The sequence below is a fragment of the Rhinatrema bivittatum genome, chromosome 2 (genome assembly GCF_901001135.1).
Source record: "Rhinatrema bivittatum chromosome 2, aRhiBiv1.1, whole genome shotgun sequence".
NCBI lineage: Eukaryota > Metazoa > Chordata > Amphibia > Gymnophiona > Rhinatrematidae > Rhinatrema > Rhinatrema bivittatum.
The window spans coordinates 526695189-526716496 of NC_042616.1; the positions used below are offsets into that span (position 1 = coordinate 526695189).

Consider the following 21308-nt stretch of genomic DNA (forward strand, 5'->3'; position numbering starts at 1 on the left):
TGTGATTCTGGTGTACATCAGGGATGACATACCTGATGTCAATAAGGCACGGTATGAATCTGAAAGGTAACAAAGTGAAGCAATCCAGCTAAGGAAACAAGGCTGCTCTTTATTATATATGAAGCCCTTCTGGCATTGAATGCTTAAAGGTCCTCCGCTCACTCTTTATAGTTTGTGAAAAATAGTTAAAGCACAGTGAGAAAACAAGAATGAAGTGCAACACAGCAAGGTCAATTAGACAGCAAAAACTATATTTGAAGAAAAACTCAGATGATTGTAAAATTCAGGCCAAAAATATCTGGGAATAAAAAAAAAAGCAAATATGTTAATTTTTTAATGCACAAAAATGATCTGGAGACCCAAAGAAAATCCAGAGACCTGGACAAACCCTAATGCCTGTTTTCCCCATAGGAAGTGAGAGTTACTGTTTAATCTGTTTACTTTAAATAGAGGAAGGCTACCTATTGGGTGCTTTTATTTATTTATTTTAAAGTGTGACCGGGTTTTGTGGAGTACTTTTTTTTTTGACTGGTATGGTGCTATCTCTAGGTTTTTATATCTTAACTTGTATTGAACCTGGTGAGCAACTAGTTCTATTGTTTCTCAGCTCAAATCAGACAGCATCAGCAGGAAATAAAGGTTAAAGAGTTAGCGAAACCTTGTTAATTTAGTCGGGCCGATTCAGTAAAATGCGCGGGAGAGCCAGCGCTCTGAGGCGAGCGCCCGCTCTCCCAATGCACGCCAGGCCACACTCCTGGGCGTGCGATTCAATATGCTAATGAGGGCCCGCGCTAATAAGGAGGCGCTAGGGACACCAGCGCGTCCCTAGCGCCTCCTTGGCAGAAGCGGCGGCTGTCAGCGGGTTTGACAGCTGACGTTTAATTTTACCGGCGTCGGTTGTTAAACCCGCTGACATCCACGGGTTCGAAAAACGGACACCGGCAAAATTGAGCATCCGTTTTCCAACCCGCGGGCAGATTTATTTATTTTTTTTTTAATTTTTGGGGCCTCTGACTTAATATCGCTATGATATTAAGTTGGAGGGTGTACAGAGAAGCATTTTTTTCTGTTTTTCTGTGCACTTTCCCGGTACCGGCCGAAATGAACGCCTGCCTTTGGGCAGGCGTTAATTTCTGAGAGTAAAATGTGCGGCTTGGCTGCATATTTTACTTTCTGTATTGAGCGGGACTAACTAATAGGCTCATCAACATGCATTTGCATGTTGAGCGCACTATTAGTTTCGGGGGGGGGGGGGGGGGAGGGTTGGACGCCCGTTTTACACGTGCTATTACCCCTTACTGTATAAGGTGTAATAATAGTGCGTTGAAAACGCGCGTCCAAACGGGGGCTAACGGTGCGCTCGACCTGAGTGCACCGTACTGAATCGGCTGTTAGGTGTTAGAGGAAGCTATTCCCAGAAATCTTGAGTTTCTGTTATTAGACTGCGCTTGCAGTTGTTCATATATTCTTTTACTTAATTATTTTAAAAGTAAGTGCGAAAAGAATCATAAACACCATGCCCCCCCCCATGTTTGAGATTGAGAAACACGCATGAATCACTAAAGAGGAAATGCATGACAAAATCATTTTGCATATGTAACCTTCCTAAGCATGGTAGCGGGTTATAAATATTTGTTCTTCCGTTTGTGCAGAGATTTAATACCCATTGTTGCTGCTCTGGAATACAATCAGTGGTTCACAAAGCTGTCCTCCAAAGATCTGAAATTGGTAAGTAATCAAGGCACAATGGGGGGTTGACTTTATTTTCAGGCTCTGTTGCATTTAAGAGCTACAGTCTTCTCGGTGAGATGAATTGTCCTCACCGAGGTAGATTGTTCAGACTCTCACGGTCTATTGCATGGAATTATTCTGAAAATCATCTGGCAGAATTTTCAATGACGCTAAGTTCTTGGTGTTCATGCAAGATTTGGGATTCCTCAGGGGGTGCCTCTGATCCCACGTTTTCAGCTGTTTCACGGAGAATTTATAAGGGCTTCTCAAGCTCCGTCACTCAGTTACTGAAAGAAAAAAAGAAAAAAAGTTTTATCTTCATGTATGGGACAGAGAAAATATATTTTTCTATCTGGATAACTCTCTTATGGAAAAGACTTCCAATATCTCAGAATTGAATATTCTCTGCCATATCTCTTTGATGCCATGCATCTTTTCTCAGCTGTTTCGAATCCACTTGTAAAGGTATTTCCTGGTTGCTTAAGAAAAACATCATATGAAGCAGATCAGAACTTTGGGGAAAGGGTGGAGACAAGTGAAGATACTGAATAACAAAGCATTACCTTGTCATCTTTGCTCAATGTGTTGGTCAAAAAAACCTTTCTCTCACACTTTGTGTTCATCATTTTCCTTGCAGTCTGCTGATGTCTGTGATCAGATCTTGAGGGTGGTGAGTAGGTCGAATCGATTGGAAGAATTGGTGTTGGAAAATGCAGGGCTTAGAATGTAAGTGTTTTTGGATAAAATGTAATGTAATAGCAATTGAAACTTGTTTACAAGGATCCTTTCTCACCGCAGAAAGAAATCCTACTAGCATTGCTTCAAGATACTCCAAGCTATTTGCCCTTGATCAGGGTTTAGTCTGAAAATACCAAGTAGGATCCCTCTTCATTAGGAAAACACTCCTTTTAATTTTTAGTACGTTTTGAAATAAGAAAGAAATCATTAATCGGTCCTGAATCTTTGCCAAGGTTTCCTTTGTTTCTTTTTTTTTACTGTTACTGTAATATTACCATCTTGCAGCTGATTCCTAATGAAGTCAGGATTGAAAGAGAGAAGCAAAGACATTTTTTCCCAAATAAAATTCAATTTAACAATACCGTGTGCACAGTGTTCTTTTGTTATTCTCTCTCACTGACAGCCAGAGGTAGGCAGCATCTCCATCCTTAATATAAATCGTGAGCTCTGACAAATAAAATTAGACCTAGACAGCCTAGAGTACATCTGTGTCACAAGAGAAGCAAAACTGAATCTGCCAAGCTTATAACATTCTCATCTTTTTGTGCCTTGCATAATCAGAACTAACGGAAAAAAACAACCTTTACAACATTCGTTAACTGTGTTTCCATCTCACTGCAGATGCTACCAACCTGCTCTTCTGAGCTCTTGTCAACTCCCATTCAGATTTCTGCAGTGCACTCTTCATCGGTCCAAAACCCCAGCAGTCAGTCCATTGTGCAACTCCTGCCTTAATTAATGTATTCCTCCATTTGCCCGATTTATTCCTCTTCAGCTTCCTTCACTTTATTCCATTCCTCTTCTACTTGAAACTTTCTCATATATAAGAATATAAGATTTTCCATACTGGGTCAGACCAAAGGGTCCATCAAGTCCAGTATCCTGTTTCCATCAGTGGCCAATCCAGGTCACATGTACCTGGCAGGGGTAGATAGATTCCATGCTGCTTATCCCAACAATAAGCAGTGGATTTCTGCAGCTCCACCTTAATGGTTACTGGACTTTTCCTCGAGGAACTTTTGAAAACCTTTTTTAAATGCAGCTACACTAATAGCTTTCACCACATCCTCTGGCAACGAATTCCAGAACTTAATTATGCTTTGAGTAAAAAAAATATTTTCTCTTAGTTTTAAACGTATTACCTGATAACTTCATTGTATGTCCCCTGGTCTTTGTATTCTTTGAAAAAGTAAGCAACTGAATAACGTTTACTCGTTCCATTCTACTCATTATTTTATAGACCTCTATCATATCTCCCCTCAGCCATCTCTTCTCCAAACTGAAGAGTCCTAACCTCTTTAGCCTTTCTTCATAGGGGAATTGTTCCATCTCATTTATCATATTGGTCGCTCTTCTCTGTACCTTTTCTAATTCTGCTATATCTTTCTTGAGATGTGGTGACCAGAACTGAACACAATACTCAAGATGAAGTCGCACCATGGAGCAATATAGAAGCATTATGATATTCTCTGTTTTATTCTCCAGTCCTTTCCTAATAATCCCTAACATTCTCTTTGCTTTCGTAGCTGCTGCTTCTACACACTGAGCAGAAGATTTCAACATATTATCCATGATGATGCCTAGATCCTTTTCCTGATTGGTGACTCCTAATGTGGAACCTTGCATTGTGTAGCTATAATTTGGATTACTCTTCCTTAAGTGCATCACTTTGCACTTGTCCTCATCTGGCTTTATTTGCCTTTCACTCAGCCTCCTCGGCCGGTCTTCACTCTGCACGTTCCTTCCACAATCCGCCCCTCAGCCAACAGTTATATCCCTTTTAATTGCTTCTCCTCTCTGCTGATGACTGGGCTTTCTTAGCCTAAAATATTCTTCCTCCCCCATCTGCCTCATCACCAAAAAAAGAAATAAAAAATTTGGCTTAAAGTTTATTTCCCTCCTTCTCTTCATTCTTTGCTTATCTGGATATTGCTTTCTTAATGTTATAATGTAGTACCTGGTGTAAATCATCAGGTGGTGAAAAATCTTTGCATCTATCATGAATTTCTATGATGCGTTAGACAAATTTAACCCATCAAAAGCGTCCATATACCCAATTAATATTACTGCTCTACTGATTGCTCTTCCCCGGCATAATGGCCTTCATATTAAGTCATCAGTCTTGTTTGCTTGCAAGAGAATGGGATGATGCATTTTATGACTTGCTGTTTTTAATAATGAAATTTCGACTATAAATTCTTCTACCCTTCCCCCCCCTCCCAAAAAAAAAGAATATATAACTGGAAAGGGATTTTTCTTTCTGTAGTCTATTTTGTGTGACAGTTTGCTTTTGATCTTCCTGTTCAGAGACACTCTTGCTTTGCAAGCATATGTAGTCTCTCATGCAGGGCTGGATTTAGAGCTTTAGCACCCATAGGCACCCTCTGTTTAGGAGGGTTTCCCCCCTTGGGGGCCTGCCCCTTACCCAGGTCCTCCCTCTCTTGCACAGCATCCCTCCTCCCTCTGTGACCTATTTCCAGGTGCTCATCTCCCCCTCTTGTTCTCATGCTGGAGTACATAAGACAGCAACCCTGCCAGGGAACCAGGCAACATGGCCGCTTCAGCAGCAACAGAAGGAAAATCAATGTGAGGGCCTGTCAGCTGACACGTGTCCACAGACCCTGTGGTGACCCCACTCCTCTTCCTGTGTGGGCTTTTTGTTGCTAAGGAAACCTGTGTGGAGGGTGGGACCATTGCAGGGCCTGTCAACATGTGCTGGCTGACTGGCCCCATACTTGTTTTCTTTCTGTTGCAGTTGAGGACGCAGCGCTGCCTGGATCCCTGTTGGCATGCTTTTTTCAGTACTGGGCTGACTGGATGACGCCTTCGAAATTTTGGTGCTGTAGGCAGTTGCCTATATGCAAATTGGGCCTGATCTAAGGTCCACTTACTCTTTCCAGAGTTGTTATTTCTGTTCCTGATATTGTACCTGTCCCCATTTAAGGAAATCATTATGTTTGAAGAAGGGTTATATCTTTCTACAGATAAATAAAACTGAAGAAAGGAGGCTAGAGTCAAATGGGTGCCTCCGTTTGCATAAAATAGCTGTTTAGGTCGGAGACCCTCATGAGCAAGGAACATGGCAACTAACTCAGTAAGAAAAAATTGGAAATGTTGTACTTTAGTTCCACATTTCTTATATGCACTGAAAACTATAGATATTTTTTAATTGAGTAGCTTAATGTGTAATACATCTACAATGTGAGTTACAAATTCATGTTTTGCTTCTGAGTTTACAGTCTATGAAGAATTGCATGAAACAGAGTGACTTTAGCATGCCAGAACTTCTTATCCTGTATGCCAGAGAAGGCTATCTTTATAGTCGTTCCATTTACAAAGTCCAATTCGTAATCTAGGAAGAATCTGAGATACATTTCAGACAGGTACAGGAGTACATTATTGTATCTAGATTATTTTGATCTGTCAGCTGTTTAGTGTGCTGCAGCAGGTACAGTTGATTTGTTTCTATGTAGGGTTAGATTATGTTCAGTCTGCTTCACCATGTGCACAAATTGTACACAATCGATGTGATATGTGCAAGGCACTGCTTTTCACCTTCACTTTACTCTTGAAGTCAATTCCATTGGGTATTGGGCAGACATGTATTGTAATAGCAATATGTGCCTACTGTTTGTAGATCAGTTGGGCTGGGTAGTCCCAGATCGGGGCTCAGGGCACACATCTCAGTTCTGATATTAAGTGCTCAGTTGTCAAAAAGATGTCAGTTCACTCTGAGTGTCTAGAATTCCCTGTGGGGACGGGGACATTAACCTATCTAAGCCCTAATGCATTGCTTTACACCCAGTCACCCTTTAAGGCCCCTGTAAACAGCACTGATAATCTCAAGTAGGTAAACAGCAATATTTGTGCTGGAAGTTGGTCTGGTTTCCAACTATGATCATTTGGTAGAATTGAATGAAAAGTTCTTAATAAATTTATGACCTTACACTTTCAGCAAATATTTTTAGATGACTAGAGCAAATTCCTTCGCTAATTAAGCTCCTTCTCCTTGCCAATCAGTAGAATTAATGGTCAGCTCTTCCCATTGTGAAATAGATAGAAATTTAGTCCCAGATATTTAATTTCAAGACCCACCTCTCCTGTAGTCTTCCTTATTCTCATTTCTTTTCCTGGCAGCGCTCCTCTCCTAAGTGTTTCTCACCTGGGTCATTAGTGATTCGCTCTTGAATGATACTGTCAGACTTCCCCTCTATGATGACACAGCTACTCTTCAGGGGTTTCCTAGAAGAAAGACATCACTTTCTCCAGATGTTACACAATCTGGGTCCCTGGGCAATAGGACACTCAGTCAATGAAATAAAAACCAGAAGGAAAACAAGTCTTACTCAAAATGTAAACCAAACAAGAGGCAGGAAGGGTGGAAAGGCTTCCTTCTCACTTGACAAAAGGTTTCTAAAGCTTGGAGAAAAATAGGGGATAAGGCACTCTGTTCCATGTTTTTACCCAGGTCTCAGTTCACGAGACTTGAGTCTCTTGCCCAAGAAAATAATTAGAAGTGTGGACATCAAAGGGCATGCTGCCCCTACAAGGGTCAACTAAGGAATCCAAATCCTGAGATGGTAGCAGAGATTTGTAAACTGTTAGAGCACTCCAGCTGAATCTCCCACATGGGGGAGACGAAACCCACAACTGTTGCTAACTACATCACTCTGCTCCTCTTCAAAGAATTGGATTAGTCTTTCTAGTAGAGAATCCTTTAGGTTCTCGCAGGTGTAATATGGACTTCAAAATAATAAAATAAAAATAAAAAAAATGAGGGCAACTTTCTAAAAGCTCAAGTCTAAATATAACTCTTTAGCAATATCTCTGTTTTTTTATATCTTTACTTGAATATTAAACATCTTGATGACATTCTCATTGGCATATAGAGAAATAAAATTGCAGTACACCTACATCAGGTAAACAACCAACAGAACTAGTTCTCAAAGAGGAAGGCCTAAATCTTATTCCTATACCATGTACAGAATCTGTTCTGTCTTCTGCTATGAGCTTCGGATTCTTCTTGTACATTGTATGTGAGTTGTCTAGTTGAAGCTGCACCTGACCTGTTCTCCCAAAAATCATATTGTGATGAGGTTTTCTGGAATAGGCATTAATTAATGGTGAAGTGTGATACAACTGAATCGGCAACCTCCTGATTTCAGAAGGCATAGACATCTCTCCCCAGTATCCCAGGAAATAAAGAAATAAATCAGTGTAGTAATTGAGGTGATGCTTGTTCTACAGTCTCTATTTTTATTTTTTTTTTTTTAAGGGGGGAGCAAAGTCCTGAGTCAATATGCAGTGCCATCAGTTGTGAATGCAGCAGGCTATGGTGAGCTGTGTCTCCTCAGAACTAAGATTCTCCATCACATGTAAATATTCAATATCCAAACATTTTCGACTTTGGACAAGACAAATTCACTTGTGGTGCCTCCATCAATAATGCTTCAGCCCATGAACTGCTGGTATAGTTTACATGCATCTCAAAGGAATTGTTTCATCAATAGACTTTAAGCATTTTTCAATAGTTAATTTGCCGTAGGCCATGAAACGCAAAGGCATTACTGCAGCACTGCAAAATTTGGCAAAAGGATCTCCTAGTCATGAATTAGGAACAACTCCATAAGCAAGGAACATTAGAGAGATCGAGCACTCAGAACATCAAAACACCACCATCTTTGTGCTTTGGCAAGCATTTGTGGTTAGGTGTTGGAAAATTTCTTTGCAGCCTTTCTTTGTAAGCAAAGGATAACCCTTTTGGCTGAGACTGAGCACCTATACAATTTTGGAAGTGGGGACATCAATACCTTGCCACCCAACCAAGTTGAGGATATGAATATATTCCAAGCATTGCCCAAGAAGGAAAATTAAATCTGGGAAGCAGGCTGCACACCAATGGAGCCATAAACTTGTGTATTGTCTCTTCAAGGCTGGAACCCTGGCTAGCTGTTCCTACAGTGTCTTTCCCCATGGTACGGATTCTTTTTGAGGGGTGGAAAGAGTTAACTTTCAGCAACCTGAGTGCTAAGGGTGACATGCCTTCCATTATCCCTGGGAGAGGAAGTATGTTTCCTTGCTGTTTCCATTATCCCTGGGAGAAGGGGTATGGTTCCTCACTGTTTCCATTATCCCTGGGAAAGGGGGTATGTTTCCTCGCTGTTTCCATTATCCCTGGGAGAAGAGGTATGTTTCCTCGCTGTTTCCATTATCCCTGGGAGAAGGGGTATGGTTCCTCACTGTTTCCATTATCCCTGGGAAAGGGGGTATTTTTCCTCACTGTTTCATTTATCCCTGGGAAAGGGGGTATTTTTCCTCGCTGTTTCCATTATCCCTGGGAGAAGGGGGTATGGTTTCTCGCTGTTTCCATTATCCCTGGGAGAAGGGGGGTATGGTTCCTCGCTGTTTCCATTATCCCTGGGAGAAGGTGGGTATGGTTCCTCGCTGTTTCCATTATCCCTGGGAGAAGGGGGGTATGGTTCCTCGCTGTTTCCATTATCCCTGGGAGAAGGGGGTATGGTTCCTCGCTGTTTCCATTATCCCTGGGAAAGGGGGTATGTTTCCTCGCTGTTTCCATTATCCCTGGGAGAAGGGGTATGGTTCCTCACTGTTGCTGTAGATTGCCAAAATTAACTCTCTGGAGTCAATTGGTTAGTGTCCCAAAATAAAGCCTTTGCTGTTAAACCCTAGTGAAGTATGGCATAATAAATTAATCTTCAGCATGGCAGAATTTCTTTGGCCTTAACAGTATGTCTTTCCTCGGTCTGTGCCAGGGCAAGGAAGCAGCCACGCTCCAGGGCTTGGCTAAGTGGATTTCCCAGATGGACAGGGGAATTCCTTATGTGGGCAGGAAAAACCTCTACAGCACTAGCAAAATTGTTAAAACTGTCCTTGGCACAGAGAGTTAATTCTCTCTCTCTCTCTCCGTAGGGGTGAAAAGAGAGAGAGAGGTGTTCTCAGTCATCTTTCCTTTTACTCACAAGTTAGCAGATATTCTGAATCTCCGGATCCTCTCAGCCTCTTTCAGGTCCCTGATAGGAGGGATCTCTTTGAAGCAGGCAGCTAGCCTTTCTCCAAGCAGGAAGGGGCAGCCAAAACTTTCTTCCTGGATCTCAGAACCGAAGTCTTTTCCCTTCAAAGGCAGTCAACACCGGAGTTCCTCCTTGCAGCAGGTCACTGCCACCTCCATCCTCATGGAAGATATGGAGGGCAGGTCTTCCTTAAACTGCACAGCCCCAGACACAGAGTTCCCCCCCAGCCCAGACTCTCATAAGGATCCTACCAATTTAATTGTAAAAACCCACAAAACAACTCAGCGGGAAAAACCCCTGCCAGCCAGGGAGTGGACTGGATAAGGAAAACCCTCCTGACCCCGGTCAGTATCTCTAGCGCAGGGTTTGCCTGGCTTCTCTGACTGGGCCTGAAAAAACAACTCAGGAAAAATCTCCTCTCTACCTCTTAACTGCTAACAAACCGTAAGGCTCTGCCTCCCGACCCTCTGGAGAGGGTTGTTTAAAAAAAAAAAAAAAAATTTTCTCAAGGGGGGCGGCCATTCCAGATGCCTCAAAGGGGAGGGGCTGTATTTGAATGGTAACCTCCGCCATACATTAACTTGCACGCTTACTAAGGGTTCACCCAGGCCTCAATGGTAACAACTGAGTGTCTGTTACACATCTGTTTAAAAATTTTAAAAAAGAGATGTTTTAGTGAAACTGTGTAAGCAAAACTGTATTTGTTCATGCAGTTTTGCCATAATCGACTAAATGTGTTTTTAAAGTGTAGAAATGTGTGTGAACTGATTTCCATAAGTCTTTTCCTAGAGAAATCACTGCTAGAACAAATAATATCAAGGTTTTACACAAAGTTTGGGTCAGAGTTTTATTTGACACTAAACCCCCACCCCCACCCCAATATTCTGCAGTTGGTTGCATTTATCGTAACCTTTCAAGGAACGTGCACCAATGATCTATACACAAAAAATGATCTTGAGACTTGCACTGATGCAATTGAAGGCATGCTGCCAGAAATAGGCGAATCTCAATAGAAAGCTGTGTATGGATTGGAGAGTGGGGGAGGGCGGACGGTCTTTTCTCTTTTTTTTTCAATAACAAAGTTAGAAATAGGTTTGCTGCATGTGTGTGGGGGGGGTGGGGAGGAGGGTTCCCTCTCTCTTTAACATCCCCGGCACCTCCCATCCCATGGTCAGCCATCACAGTGAGAGCCCTTCGTTTGGGACCAAAGGGGGAAGGCATTGTTTGGAACCAAGCAAGCATGCACCCCCCGAGTCTGGCCACTAGGTGCCACCATTGTGCAATGTCCAAGATGCTCTTCTTTCTCTCCCTTGCCCTGCCCTGGAAGCAGTGAATGCTATCTCTGCAGCTTTGAACACGATGACTCCTGACTATGAAGTGTATGTGATAGTTGTATTGCAACAATGTAAATTAGACGCCAAAAGTAGTCCAAGGTTGAGCTTTATTTGAAAGGAGACGTATATTTTATATTTGTGCCCGACTCAGGCCAAGTTTCGCCCAACCAGGGCTGCCTCAGGGGTGAAACTCGGCCTGAGTTGGACACAGATATAAAATATACATCTCCTTTCAAATAAAGCTCAACCTTGGACTACTTTTGGTGTCTAATTTACATTGTTGCCTAAACAGCTTTCTTAGCCTACCCTCTTGCTTTATTGGTCTATAGTTGTATTGCAATACAGTATTTATCATTTACAAAGCATTGTATACCTTGGCGGGAGCGGGTTTGTGTGTTCTACGTGAAATTTTGAAAACAAAGTGAAGAAAGTGGGCTGATAATGTATGCAAGCTTTTCGCGTCCCATTGCTAGTTCCAATGCAAACGTTCTGATTACGTTTTCAAGTTTGGTAATTGAAATATTTAAGTATAATCCTTTCTGTCTTGCAGAGATTTTGCACAGAAACTAGCCAATGCCCTAGCCCATAATCCCAACTCAGGACTTCACACAATTAACCTTGCCAGCAATCCACTTGAGGATAGAGGTAATGTTCAAGTTTAACATTCGCAAACAACCAAAGCAGATTAATGCCATTTCCTGCAACCTTGTGTACATAATGGCGTATTGTGCTCGAGGTAATTGTACTATAAATGTGCTGTCCACAGATGACTGAGGGCTGGTTGCCTTCTTTGCTTCTGCAGTTCTCTTCGAGCTTTGCATTTGCCAGCGTTAGCGACACTGAATGAATTTAAACTGGCAGTGCTTGCCGGAGTTGGCAAAAAAAGTCAATTTGCCAGCTTCTTGTCTCTGGTGCTTTTTCCTTCAGTTGATTTATTTAGATTTTGTAGTAATTGGAGCAGCTGAGGCGGCAGCGCTGCCAAGAAATGGCAATGTTGTCTCCGGCAGAAAAACATGAATCAAAACAAAAAAGGGGGGGATGGTAATGATTGTATTTGTTCTAATAGCCAGCTGACATATGTGCAGAATGGATTCTTGAAATAACCCAGTTGGCAGTTAAAATCATTAAGACCCCGCCTCTTGAGGAAATCTAGTGCCATAGTTTACAGGATACATTCGCAGGGAGCATTCCAGCCTGGCTGGCTTTTTCCTTCAGCTAGATCTGCTAATGCATGCCTTGTTTCCATCTGTTATGAACAGCCTACGTTTTAGCACTCGGGACAGAATCTGAAGCCTAGAAATACTTTTTCTTTTTTACTCTATCTTGGTGGAATGAGACTGTTTTACACATTTAGTAGCCTTCTGGATACATGTCTGTCACATCAGCATTTTGAGCACAGACTGCATTAAGATTTGTGCCTTGTCAAGGAAACAAAGCCGAAGTTCACATGGAGATAACTAGCATTAAAATAGATTTGTTAGCAATGCCAGAAGTCTAAGATGGGAGAATTAGAATGTATAGCAGTAAATGATGACATAGACTTAATTGGCATCTCAGAGACATGGTGGAAAGAGGATAACCAATGGGACAGTGCTATACCGGGGTACAAATTATATCGCAATGACAGAGAGGAGCACTCGGGATGAGGTGTGGCACTTTATGTCCGGGATGGCATAGAGTCCAACAGGATAAGCATCCTGCATGAGACTAAATACAAAATTGAATCTTTATGGGTAGAAATCCCATGTGTGTCACGGAAGACTATAGTGACAGGGGTATACTACCGTCCACCTGGTCAAGATGGTGAGATGGACAGTGAAATGCTAAGAGAAATTAGGGAAGCTAACCAAATTGGTAGTGCAGTAATAATGGGTGACTTCAATTACCCCAATATAGACTGGGTAAATGTATCATCGGGTCACGCTAGAGAGATAACGTTCCTGGATGGAATAAATGATAGCTTTATGGAGCAATTGGTTCAGGAACCGACGAGAGAGGGAGCAATTTTAGATCTAATACTCAGTGGAGCACAGGACTTGGTGAGAGAGGTAACGGTGGTGGGGCCGCTTGGCAATAGTGATCATAATATGATCAAATTTGATTTAATGACTGGAAAAGGAACAGTGTGCAAATCCAAGGCCTCGTGCTAAACTTTCAAAAGGGAAACTTTGATAAAATGAGAAAAATTGTTAGAAAAAAACTGAAAGGAGCAGCTACAAAAGTTAAAAATGTCCAAGAGGCGTGGTCATTGTTAAATACCATTCTAGAAGCACAGTCCAGATGTATTCCACACATTAAGAAAGGTGGAAAGAAGGCAAAACATTTACCGGCATGGTTAAAAGGGGAGGTGAAAGAAGCTATTTTAGCCAAAAGATCTTCATTCAAAAATTGGAAGAAGGATCCAACAGAAGAAAATAGGATAAAGCATAAACATTGGCAAGTTAAATGTAAGACATTGATAAGACAGGCTAAGAGAGAATTTGAAAAGAAGTTGGCTGTAGAGGCAAAAACTCACAGTAAAAACGTTTTTAAATATATCCGAAGCAGAAAGCCTGTGAGGGAGTCAGTTGGACCGTTAGATGATCGAGGGGTTAAAGGGGCACTTAGAGAAGATAAGGCCATCGTGGAAAGATTAAATGATTTCTTTGCTTCGGTGTTTACTGAAGAGGATGTTGGGGAGGTACCCGTAATGGAGAAGGTTTTCATGGGTAATGATTCAGATGGACTGAATCAAATCGCGGTGAACCTAGAAGATGTGGTAGGCCTGATTGACAAACTGAAGAGTAGTAAATCACCTGGACCGGATGGTATACACCCCAGAGTTCTGAAGGAACTAAAAAATGAAATTTCAGACCTATTAGTAAAAATTTGTAACTAATCATTAAAATCATCCATTGTACCTGAAGACTGGAGGATAGCAAATGTAACCCCAATATTTCAAAGGGCTCCAGGGCGATCCGGGAAACTACAGACCGGTTAGCCTGACTTCAGTGCCAGGAAAAATAGTGGAAAGTGTTCTAAACATCAAAATCACAGAACATATAGAAAGACATGGTTTAATGGAACAAAGTCAGCGTGGCTTTACCCAGGGCAAGTCTTGCCTCACAAATCTGCTTCACTTTTTTGAAGGAGTTAATAAACATGTGGATAAAGGTGAACCGGTAGATATAGTATACTTGGATTTTCAGAAGGCGTTTGACAAAGTTCCTCTTGAGAGGCTTCTAGGAAAAGTAAAAAGTCTTGGGATAGGTGGTGATGTCCTTTCGTGGATTGCAAACTGGCTAAAAGACAGGAAACAGAGAGTAGGATTAAATGGGCAATTTTCTCAGTGGAAGGGAGTGGACAGTGGAGTGCCTCAGGGATCTGTAATTGGGACCCTTACTTTTCAATATATTTATAAATGATCTGGAAAGAAATACGACGAGTGAGATAATCAAATTTGCAGATGACACAAAATTGTTCAGAGTAGTTAAATCACAAGCAGATTGTGATAAATTGCAGGAAGACCTTGTGAGACTGGAAAATTGGGCATCCAAATGGCAGATGAAATTTAATGTGGATAAGTGCAAGGTGATGCATATAGGGAAAAATAACCCATGCTATAATTACACAATGTTGGGTTCCATATTAGGTGCTACAACCCAAGAAAGAGATCTAGGTGTCATAGTGGATAACACATTGAAATCGCTGGTACAGTGTGCTGCGGCAGTCAAAAAAGCAAACAGAATGTTGGGAATTATTAGAAAGGGAATGGTGAATAAAACGGAAATGTCATAATGCCTCTGTATCGCTCCATGGTGAGACCGCACCTTGAATACTGTGTACAATTCTGGTCGCCGCATCTCAAAAAAGATATAATTGTGATGGAGAAGGTACAGAGAAGGGGCTACCAAAATGATAAGGGGAATGGAACAACTCCCCTATGAGGAAAGACTAAAGAGGTTAGGACTTTTCAGCTTGGAGAAGAGATGACTGAGGGGGGATATGATAGAGGTGTTTAAAATCATGACAGGTCTAGAACGGGTAGATGTGAATCGGTTATTTACTCTTTCGGATAGTAGAAAGACTAGGGGGCACTCCATGAAGTTAGCATGGGGCACATTTAAAACTAATCAGAGAAAGTTCTTTTTTACTCAACGCACAATTAAACTCTGGAATTTGTTGCCAGAGGATGTGGTTAGTGCAGTTAATATAGCTGTGTTTAAAAAAGGATTGGATAAGTTCTTGGAGGAGAAGTCCATTACCTGCTATTAAGTTCACTTAGAGAATAGCCACTGCCATTAACAATGGTTACATGGAATAGACTTAGTTTTTGGGTACTTGCCAGGTTCTTATGGCCTGGATTGGCCACTGTTGGAAACAGGATGCTGGGCTTGATGGACCCTTGGTCTGACCCAGTATGGCATTTTCTTATGTTCTTATGTAATGTAACAATATGTATAGTATTAAGGAATGATTTTATGATGGTGAATTTCTGATAGGTCGCTTTAGGTTACCCAAGTGTGACTATTCTGTAATTGCTAGCTCTTTTGAGTTAACAATACTAGTTATGTTTCCTTTTTGGATGTGTTATTAGAAAGGGACTTTATCCCAGGACAAGCAGGATGCCAGTCCTCACATATGGGTGACGTCATTCACGGAGCCCTTAAGCGGGAAAAAACTTCTGGCAAGTTTCTAGAAGCTTTTGGTTTGGCTGCCTGAGGCTGCTGAGCATGCCCGGCATGCCATGATATTCCCTGCCACAGGGGTCTCACTCCAGTCTTCTTTTTTCCGTGCTGCTGACTGCATCGCGTTCTTCTTAGGAGCCTGTGATTACCTCACAACGTTACAAGTTTTTTACAACTTTTTTCACCCTACCTGATCTCATTCGGTTTGTCACCGGCTGGTGACAAACACCATAACTTTTTCTTCAAAAAGAAACACCGATCGATCGGATGTCGACCGACAGAACTTCAGGGTTCAAAAAATGTCCGGCCTGCAACCGGACTATGTCAATTACAGACCCGCACGTCGAGTGCGTTCGCTGCCTGGGAAAGGACCATAACATCGCGGCCTGTACCCAGTGCCAAGAAATGACGGCGAAAGGTAGGAAACTCAGATACGAAAAGATGGCCCAAATATTTCAAATTCAAACACCGCCATCACCGATAACTTCCTCTAAATCCTCGCCGGCCGGCGTAACAAAAAAGTTATTGATAACCAAACGCCTCACCGAAGGATTGGGGGACGTGATAACCAAACGCCTCACCGAAGGATCGGGGGACGCCTCCTCGCCAACCCCATCCACATCGTCGACAAAATCGGCGTCTGACATTCGTCCGCCACATAAGCACCGTAGACATCATTTAATTCCTCCACTTCCACCGCCAGAGGAACCGGTGCCTAAACGCTGAAAAAAGTCATCGACCAGCGTTACAGAATCGCTGCCATCGACATCCGTATCTGACTTAACGGCTTTAATCAAGCAAATAGTTACAGATGCCTTCAAAGAGAATATGCCGGCGTCATCGCCGATGCCGACCACCGGGTCGATGCCGACTTTACAGTCGATGCCGGCCATCGAGCCGATGCCGAAGGACCAGTCGATGCAGACTACAGAGTCGATGACGCCATCTATTTCGGTGTCGATGCCACCATCCATCTCCATGGCTCTACAACCATCGACCTCGATGACGATGCCGATATAAACGGATGTTTTAACAACACTATCTGTACCGGCAACGTTCCCGACCTGCTCAGATACGACACGGGCTACCGATTCGATATCACTAGCCTCATCGTCGATCCAGCTGCAGCCATCGATGGCATCGATGACCTCTGCATCCTCATGGATTCCCAGGCCTATTTCTTCACTGATTCCCATCTCCATACCAGTTACTTCCACAGTAACACCTCACTATACAATAGCTTCAACGGAACCTCCTGTACACGGCCTAATTTCTTCCTCAAAAAAGGCACCAGGGAAGTTTAAACACACTTCCAAACCTGTCCCTGACATCTCTTCTGAAAGGAAATTACATGCAATCCTCACGAAGCGATACCAAGATCTTTTGGCATCCCTGCCTGTTGGGCCTGAAGAAGAGGAAGAAATAGAGAGAGAAATGGAAGTAAGTGACACTTCACCTGACCATCAAGATCCCTTGCAGGGCACATCTGGGATGTCCCCATCTAGAGTACAAACTTCTCATAAGTACCAGCCCATATCAGATACATGGTCAGATACACAATCTGACCATTCTTCGGAGGATTTCCTATCTGAACATACTCCTCCTCAAGCAAAGAAACAGTCCCCTCCAGAGGACTTATCATTCTCGGCGTTTATCCAAGAGATGTCAGAATCTATTCCTTTTCAACTCCAAGCTGAAAAGGACGAAAGACAACAAACACTGGAAATCCTACAATTCGTAGATCCCCCAAAACATAATATGGCTATTCCAGTACATGAGGTGTTGCTGCAACTCCAGCAAAGAATCTGGGAACACCCTTGCACAATCCCTGGAGTCAACAGAAGAGTGGACTCTACCTATCTGGTCCAAACTGCACCAGGATTTGAAAGAACTCAGCTTCCTCACAATTCCCTAGTGGTGGAATCTGCCCAAAAGAAGTCACGTAGATCCAGAACGCATGCCTCTATTCCCCCTGGAAAGGATAACAGGTTTCTAGACCTCATCGGCAGAAAGATTTATCAAGGGGCTATGCTCAATTCCAGAATTGCTGCTTATCAACTATATATGACGCAGCACCAACGAAATTTATGGAAGCAGATAGAGGACTTTATACCCTCCCTGCCTCAGTCACAACAAGAGGCAGCTCAACAGATTGTCCAAAAGGGCCTAGATGCTGGAAAGCATGAGGTTCGAGCAGCATACGACGCCTTTGAGACCTCTGCTAGGACTGCAGCATCTGGAATATCTGCAAGAAGATGGGCCTGGCTAAAAGCTTCGGACTTGCGTCCAGAAGTACAGGACAAATTGGTGGACTTGCCGTGTCAGGGTGACAATTTGTTCGGCATAAAAGTGCAAGACGCTGTGGCACAACTTAGAGATCACCCTGAAACTTTGAAACAGCTCTCCACTTTGTCACATGATACATCATCTCATCCTCCACGTAGGCCGCCCCGTAGGGACACAAAGCGTCCATTCTACAGGCCAAGGAGATATTATCCGCAGAACACTAGACCACGGCCTGCGAGAACCCAACAGCGTCCTCAACAGCGACAGCAACGAGCCGCACGGCCTCAGCCACCACCTCAAACAACTTCAACCTCTGGTTTTTGAAAACCGTTCCAGAGAACACTGCCAACTACCCAACCCTCATCCACAGTTGCCAGTTGGGGGAAGAATTTCCCAATTTTACACGCAATGGGAAAACATTACAACAGATCAGTGGGTCTTATCAATAGTTCGTCAAGGTTACCAACTAGACTTCACATCTCCCCCTCAGGAGTTACCACCAATAAACTCCTATCTAGACAACAATCCTCAATTACAAGAATTATCTGCTCTTCTGACAGCAAGAGCTGTGGAACATGTACCACACAATCAGAAGGGAAGAGGATTCTATTCCCGGTATTTCCTCATTCCAAAGAAAACCGGAGGCCTATGTCCCATTCTAGATCTCAGAAATCTCAACAAATTTCTCAGAAAAGAAAAATTCAGGATGGTATCATTAGGAACCATGCTTCCACTCATACAACAAGGAGATTGGCTTTGTTCTCTGGATCTTCAAGACGCATACACTCACGTTCCAATCTTCCCACCTCATCGCAAATACCTCAGATTCAAGGTGGGAAATCACCATTTCCAATACAGAGTCTTGCCGTTCGGCCTAGCCTCAGCTCCACGAGTATTCACCAAATGCCTAGCTGTGGTGGCGGGACATTTGCACAAACAAGGTGTTCATGTGTTCCCTTATCTCGACGATTGGCTCATAAAAAGTCAGTCACAGCAAGGAGCAGTAACTTCTCTTCATTGCACAATACAGTTACTACACAAGTTGGGATTCCTCATCAATTATCAAAAATCCCACCTGCACCCGTCTCATTTACTCCAATATATAGGTGCAGAATTAAACACAAACCTAGCACACGCTTTTCTTCCAAAGGACCGTGCACACACGCTGTCCCAGCTGGCGTACTATATATCAATTCAACCACAAGTGACAGCTCATCAGTTTCTAATCCTGCTAGGCCACATGGCTTCCACAGTTCACGTCACTCCTATGGCACGACTTGCCATGAGACTCACCCAATGGACTCTACGATCACAATGGATCCAAGCCATTCAACCGCTATATTATCAAGTCAAGGTAACCCACCAACTTCGAGCCTCGCTACAATGGTGGATAATCAAGGACAATTTACGCAAGGGCCTACCCTTCCAAAAACCGATCCCTCAGATAACATTAACTACAGATGCATCCACCTTGGGATGGGGAGCTCATCTACACACTCTTCAAACTCAAGGGACTTGGACAAAACTCGAAGCCACATATCAAATCAATTTTCTAGAACTTCGAGCTATACGTTATGCGCTGCATGCGTTCAAGGACTACCTTTCACACAAGACTGTGCTAATCCAAACGGACAGTACAGTAGCCATGTGGTACATCAACAAACAAGGAGGTACTGGTTCGTATCTCCTCTGTCAGGAAGCAGCACAAATCTGGGACTGGGCCCTAGACCACTCAATGTTCCTGCAGGCCACTTATCTAGCAGGGATTCACAACGTCCTAGCAGACCGACTCAGTCGCCAGTTCCAGCCACACGAATGGTCTCTGAATCCCTCCATTGCGACCAAAATCTTCCAACGGTGGGGACAACCATCAACAGATCTCTTCGCGTCGCATCTGAACCACAAGGTGCACAACTTCTGTTCTCTGCACAAACAGAAGAACCACCCAGCCAAGGACGCCTTTGCTCGCCCTTGGAACTCCGGCCTACTATATGCATATCCTCCAATACCGCTTATCACCAAGACACTGGTGAAGCTACAACAGGACAAGGGGACCATGATACTCATAGCCCCATATTGGCCTCGACAAGTATGGTTTCCCACACTGCTAGACCTGTCAGTCAGGGATCCAATTCGCCTGGGAGTAGCTCCCAATCTCATTACTCAGGATCAGGGTCGGTTGCGCCATCCCAACCTTCAATCCCTATCCCTGACAGCATGGATGTTGAAAGCTTAATCCTACAATCCCTTAATCTTTCAACTAATGTTTCTCAGGTACTTATAGCTTCCCGCAAACCTTCCACACGACGCAATTATTCTTACAAGTGGAAACGGTTCACTTTTTGGTGCAAGCAGAACCATATTGATCCTTTCACTTGCCCCACTACTTCTCTTTTAGACTATTTGTACCATCTTTCAGACTCTGGTCTTCAGACATCATCAATCAGAGTACATCTCAGCGCAATCTCAGCTTATCATAACAAGACAGGAGATGCACCTATATCCACACAACCTCTCGTCACTAGATTCATGAGAGGTCTCACTCACCTTAAGCCACCAATTCGGCCTCCAGCTACACAATGGGACCTGAATCTGGTTTTAACAAGGTTAATGCATACTCCTTTCGAACCCATAGATTCCTGTGACCTTAAATTTCTCACATGGAAAACTATTTTCCTCGTAGCCATCACATCAGCTAGGAGGGTTAGTGAGTTACAAGCACTTGTCACATACGAACCTTACACAAAGTTTCTCCATGACAGAGTGGTTCTCCGAACACATCCAAAATTCCTTCCTAAGGTAGTTACGGAATTCCACTTAAATCAAACGATAGTTCTACCCACATTCTTTCCAAGGCCTCACTCTCACCAAGGGGAAAGAGCTTTACACACTTTGGACTGTAAACATGCATTGTCTTTTTATTTGAATCGCACTATATCCCTTAGAAAATCCAATCAGCTTTTTGTCTCTTATGATCCAAATAAGCCAGGTAAAGCAGTGGGAAAACATACTCTATCCAATTGGTTAGCAGATTGCATACAATTCTGCTACGAAAAAGCAGGCCTTCCTCTCCAAGGGCGAGTAAAGGCACATTCAGTAAGAGCCATGTCAACTTCAGTAGCACATTTTCGTTCAGTGCCAATTATTGACATTTGTAAAGCAGCAACATGGAGTTCTCTTCACACCTTTGCAGCTCATTACTGTTTGGACAAGGAAGGAAGACAGGATTCAGCCTATGGACAATCTGTCTTAAAGAACTTGTTTCCAGTTTAATCCCAACTCCTTCTACATCCATCCTGCTATATTCTTCGGCTGACACATTTCTTCAACAAAGCATTCCGGTTACCTGCATGGACAATGACTCAGCCTCTAGCTTGCTAATCACCCATATGTGAGGACTGGCATCCTGCTTGTCCTGGGATAAAGCAAAATTGCTTACCTTGTAATAGGTTTTATCCCAGGACAGCAGGATGTAGTCCTCACGGAACCCACCCGCCACCCCGCGGAGTTGGACATCAGAC

At 43.0% G+C, this 21308-nt stretch overlaps 1 protein-coding gene across 2 annotated transcripts in view; it reads left to right on the top strand.

Annotated features, from left to right (window-relative positions):
- Nucleotides 1–21308, top strand: part of CARMIL1 (capping protein regulator and myosin 1 linker 1) — a 511281-nt gene that overhangs the window by 259881 nt on the left and 230092 nt on the right. For both annotated transcript variants that reach the window (XM_029590792.1, XM_029590793.1), the window contains exons 9-11: nt 1653–1728; nt 2369–2457; nt 11385–11479. In XM_029590792.1, coding sequence (XP_029446652.1) covers nt 1653–1728; nt 2369–2457; nt 11385–11479 — 260 coding nt within the window. The remainder of the gene's footprint in view (nt 1–1652; nt 1729–2368; nt 2458–11384; nt 11480–21308) is intronic.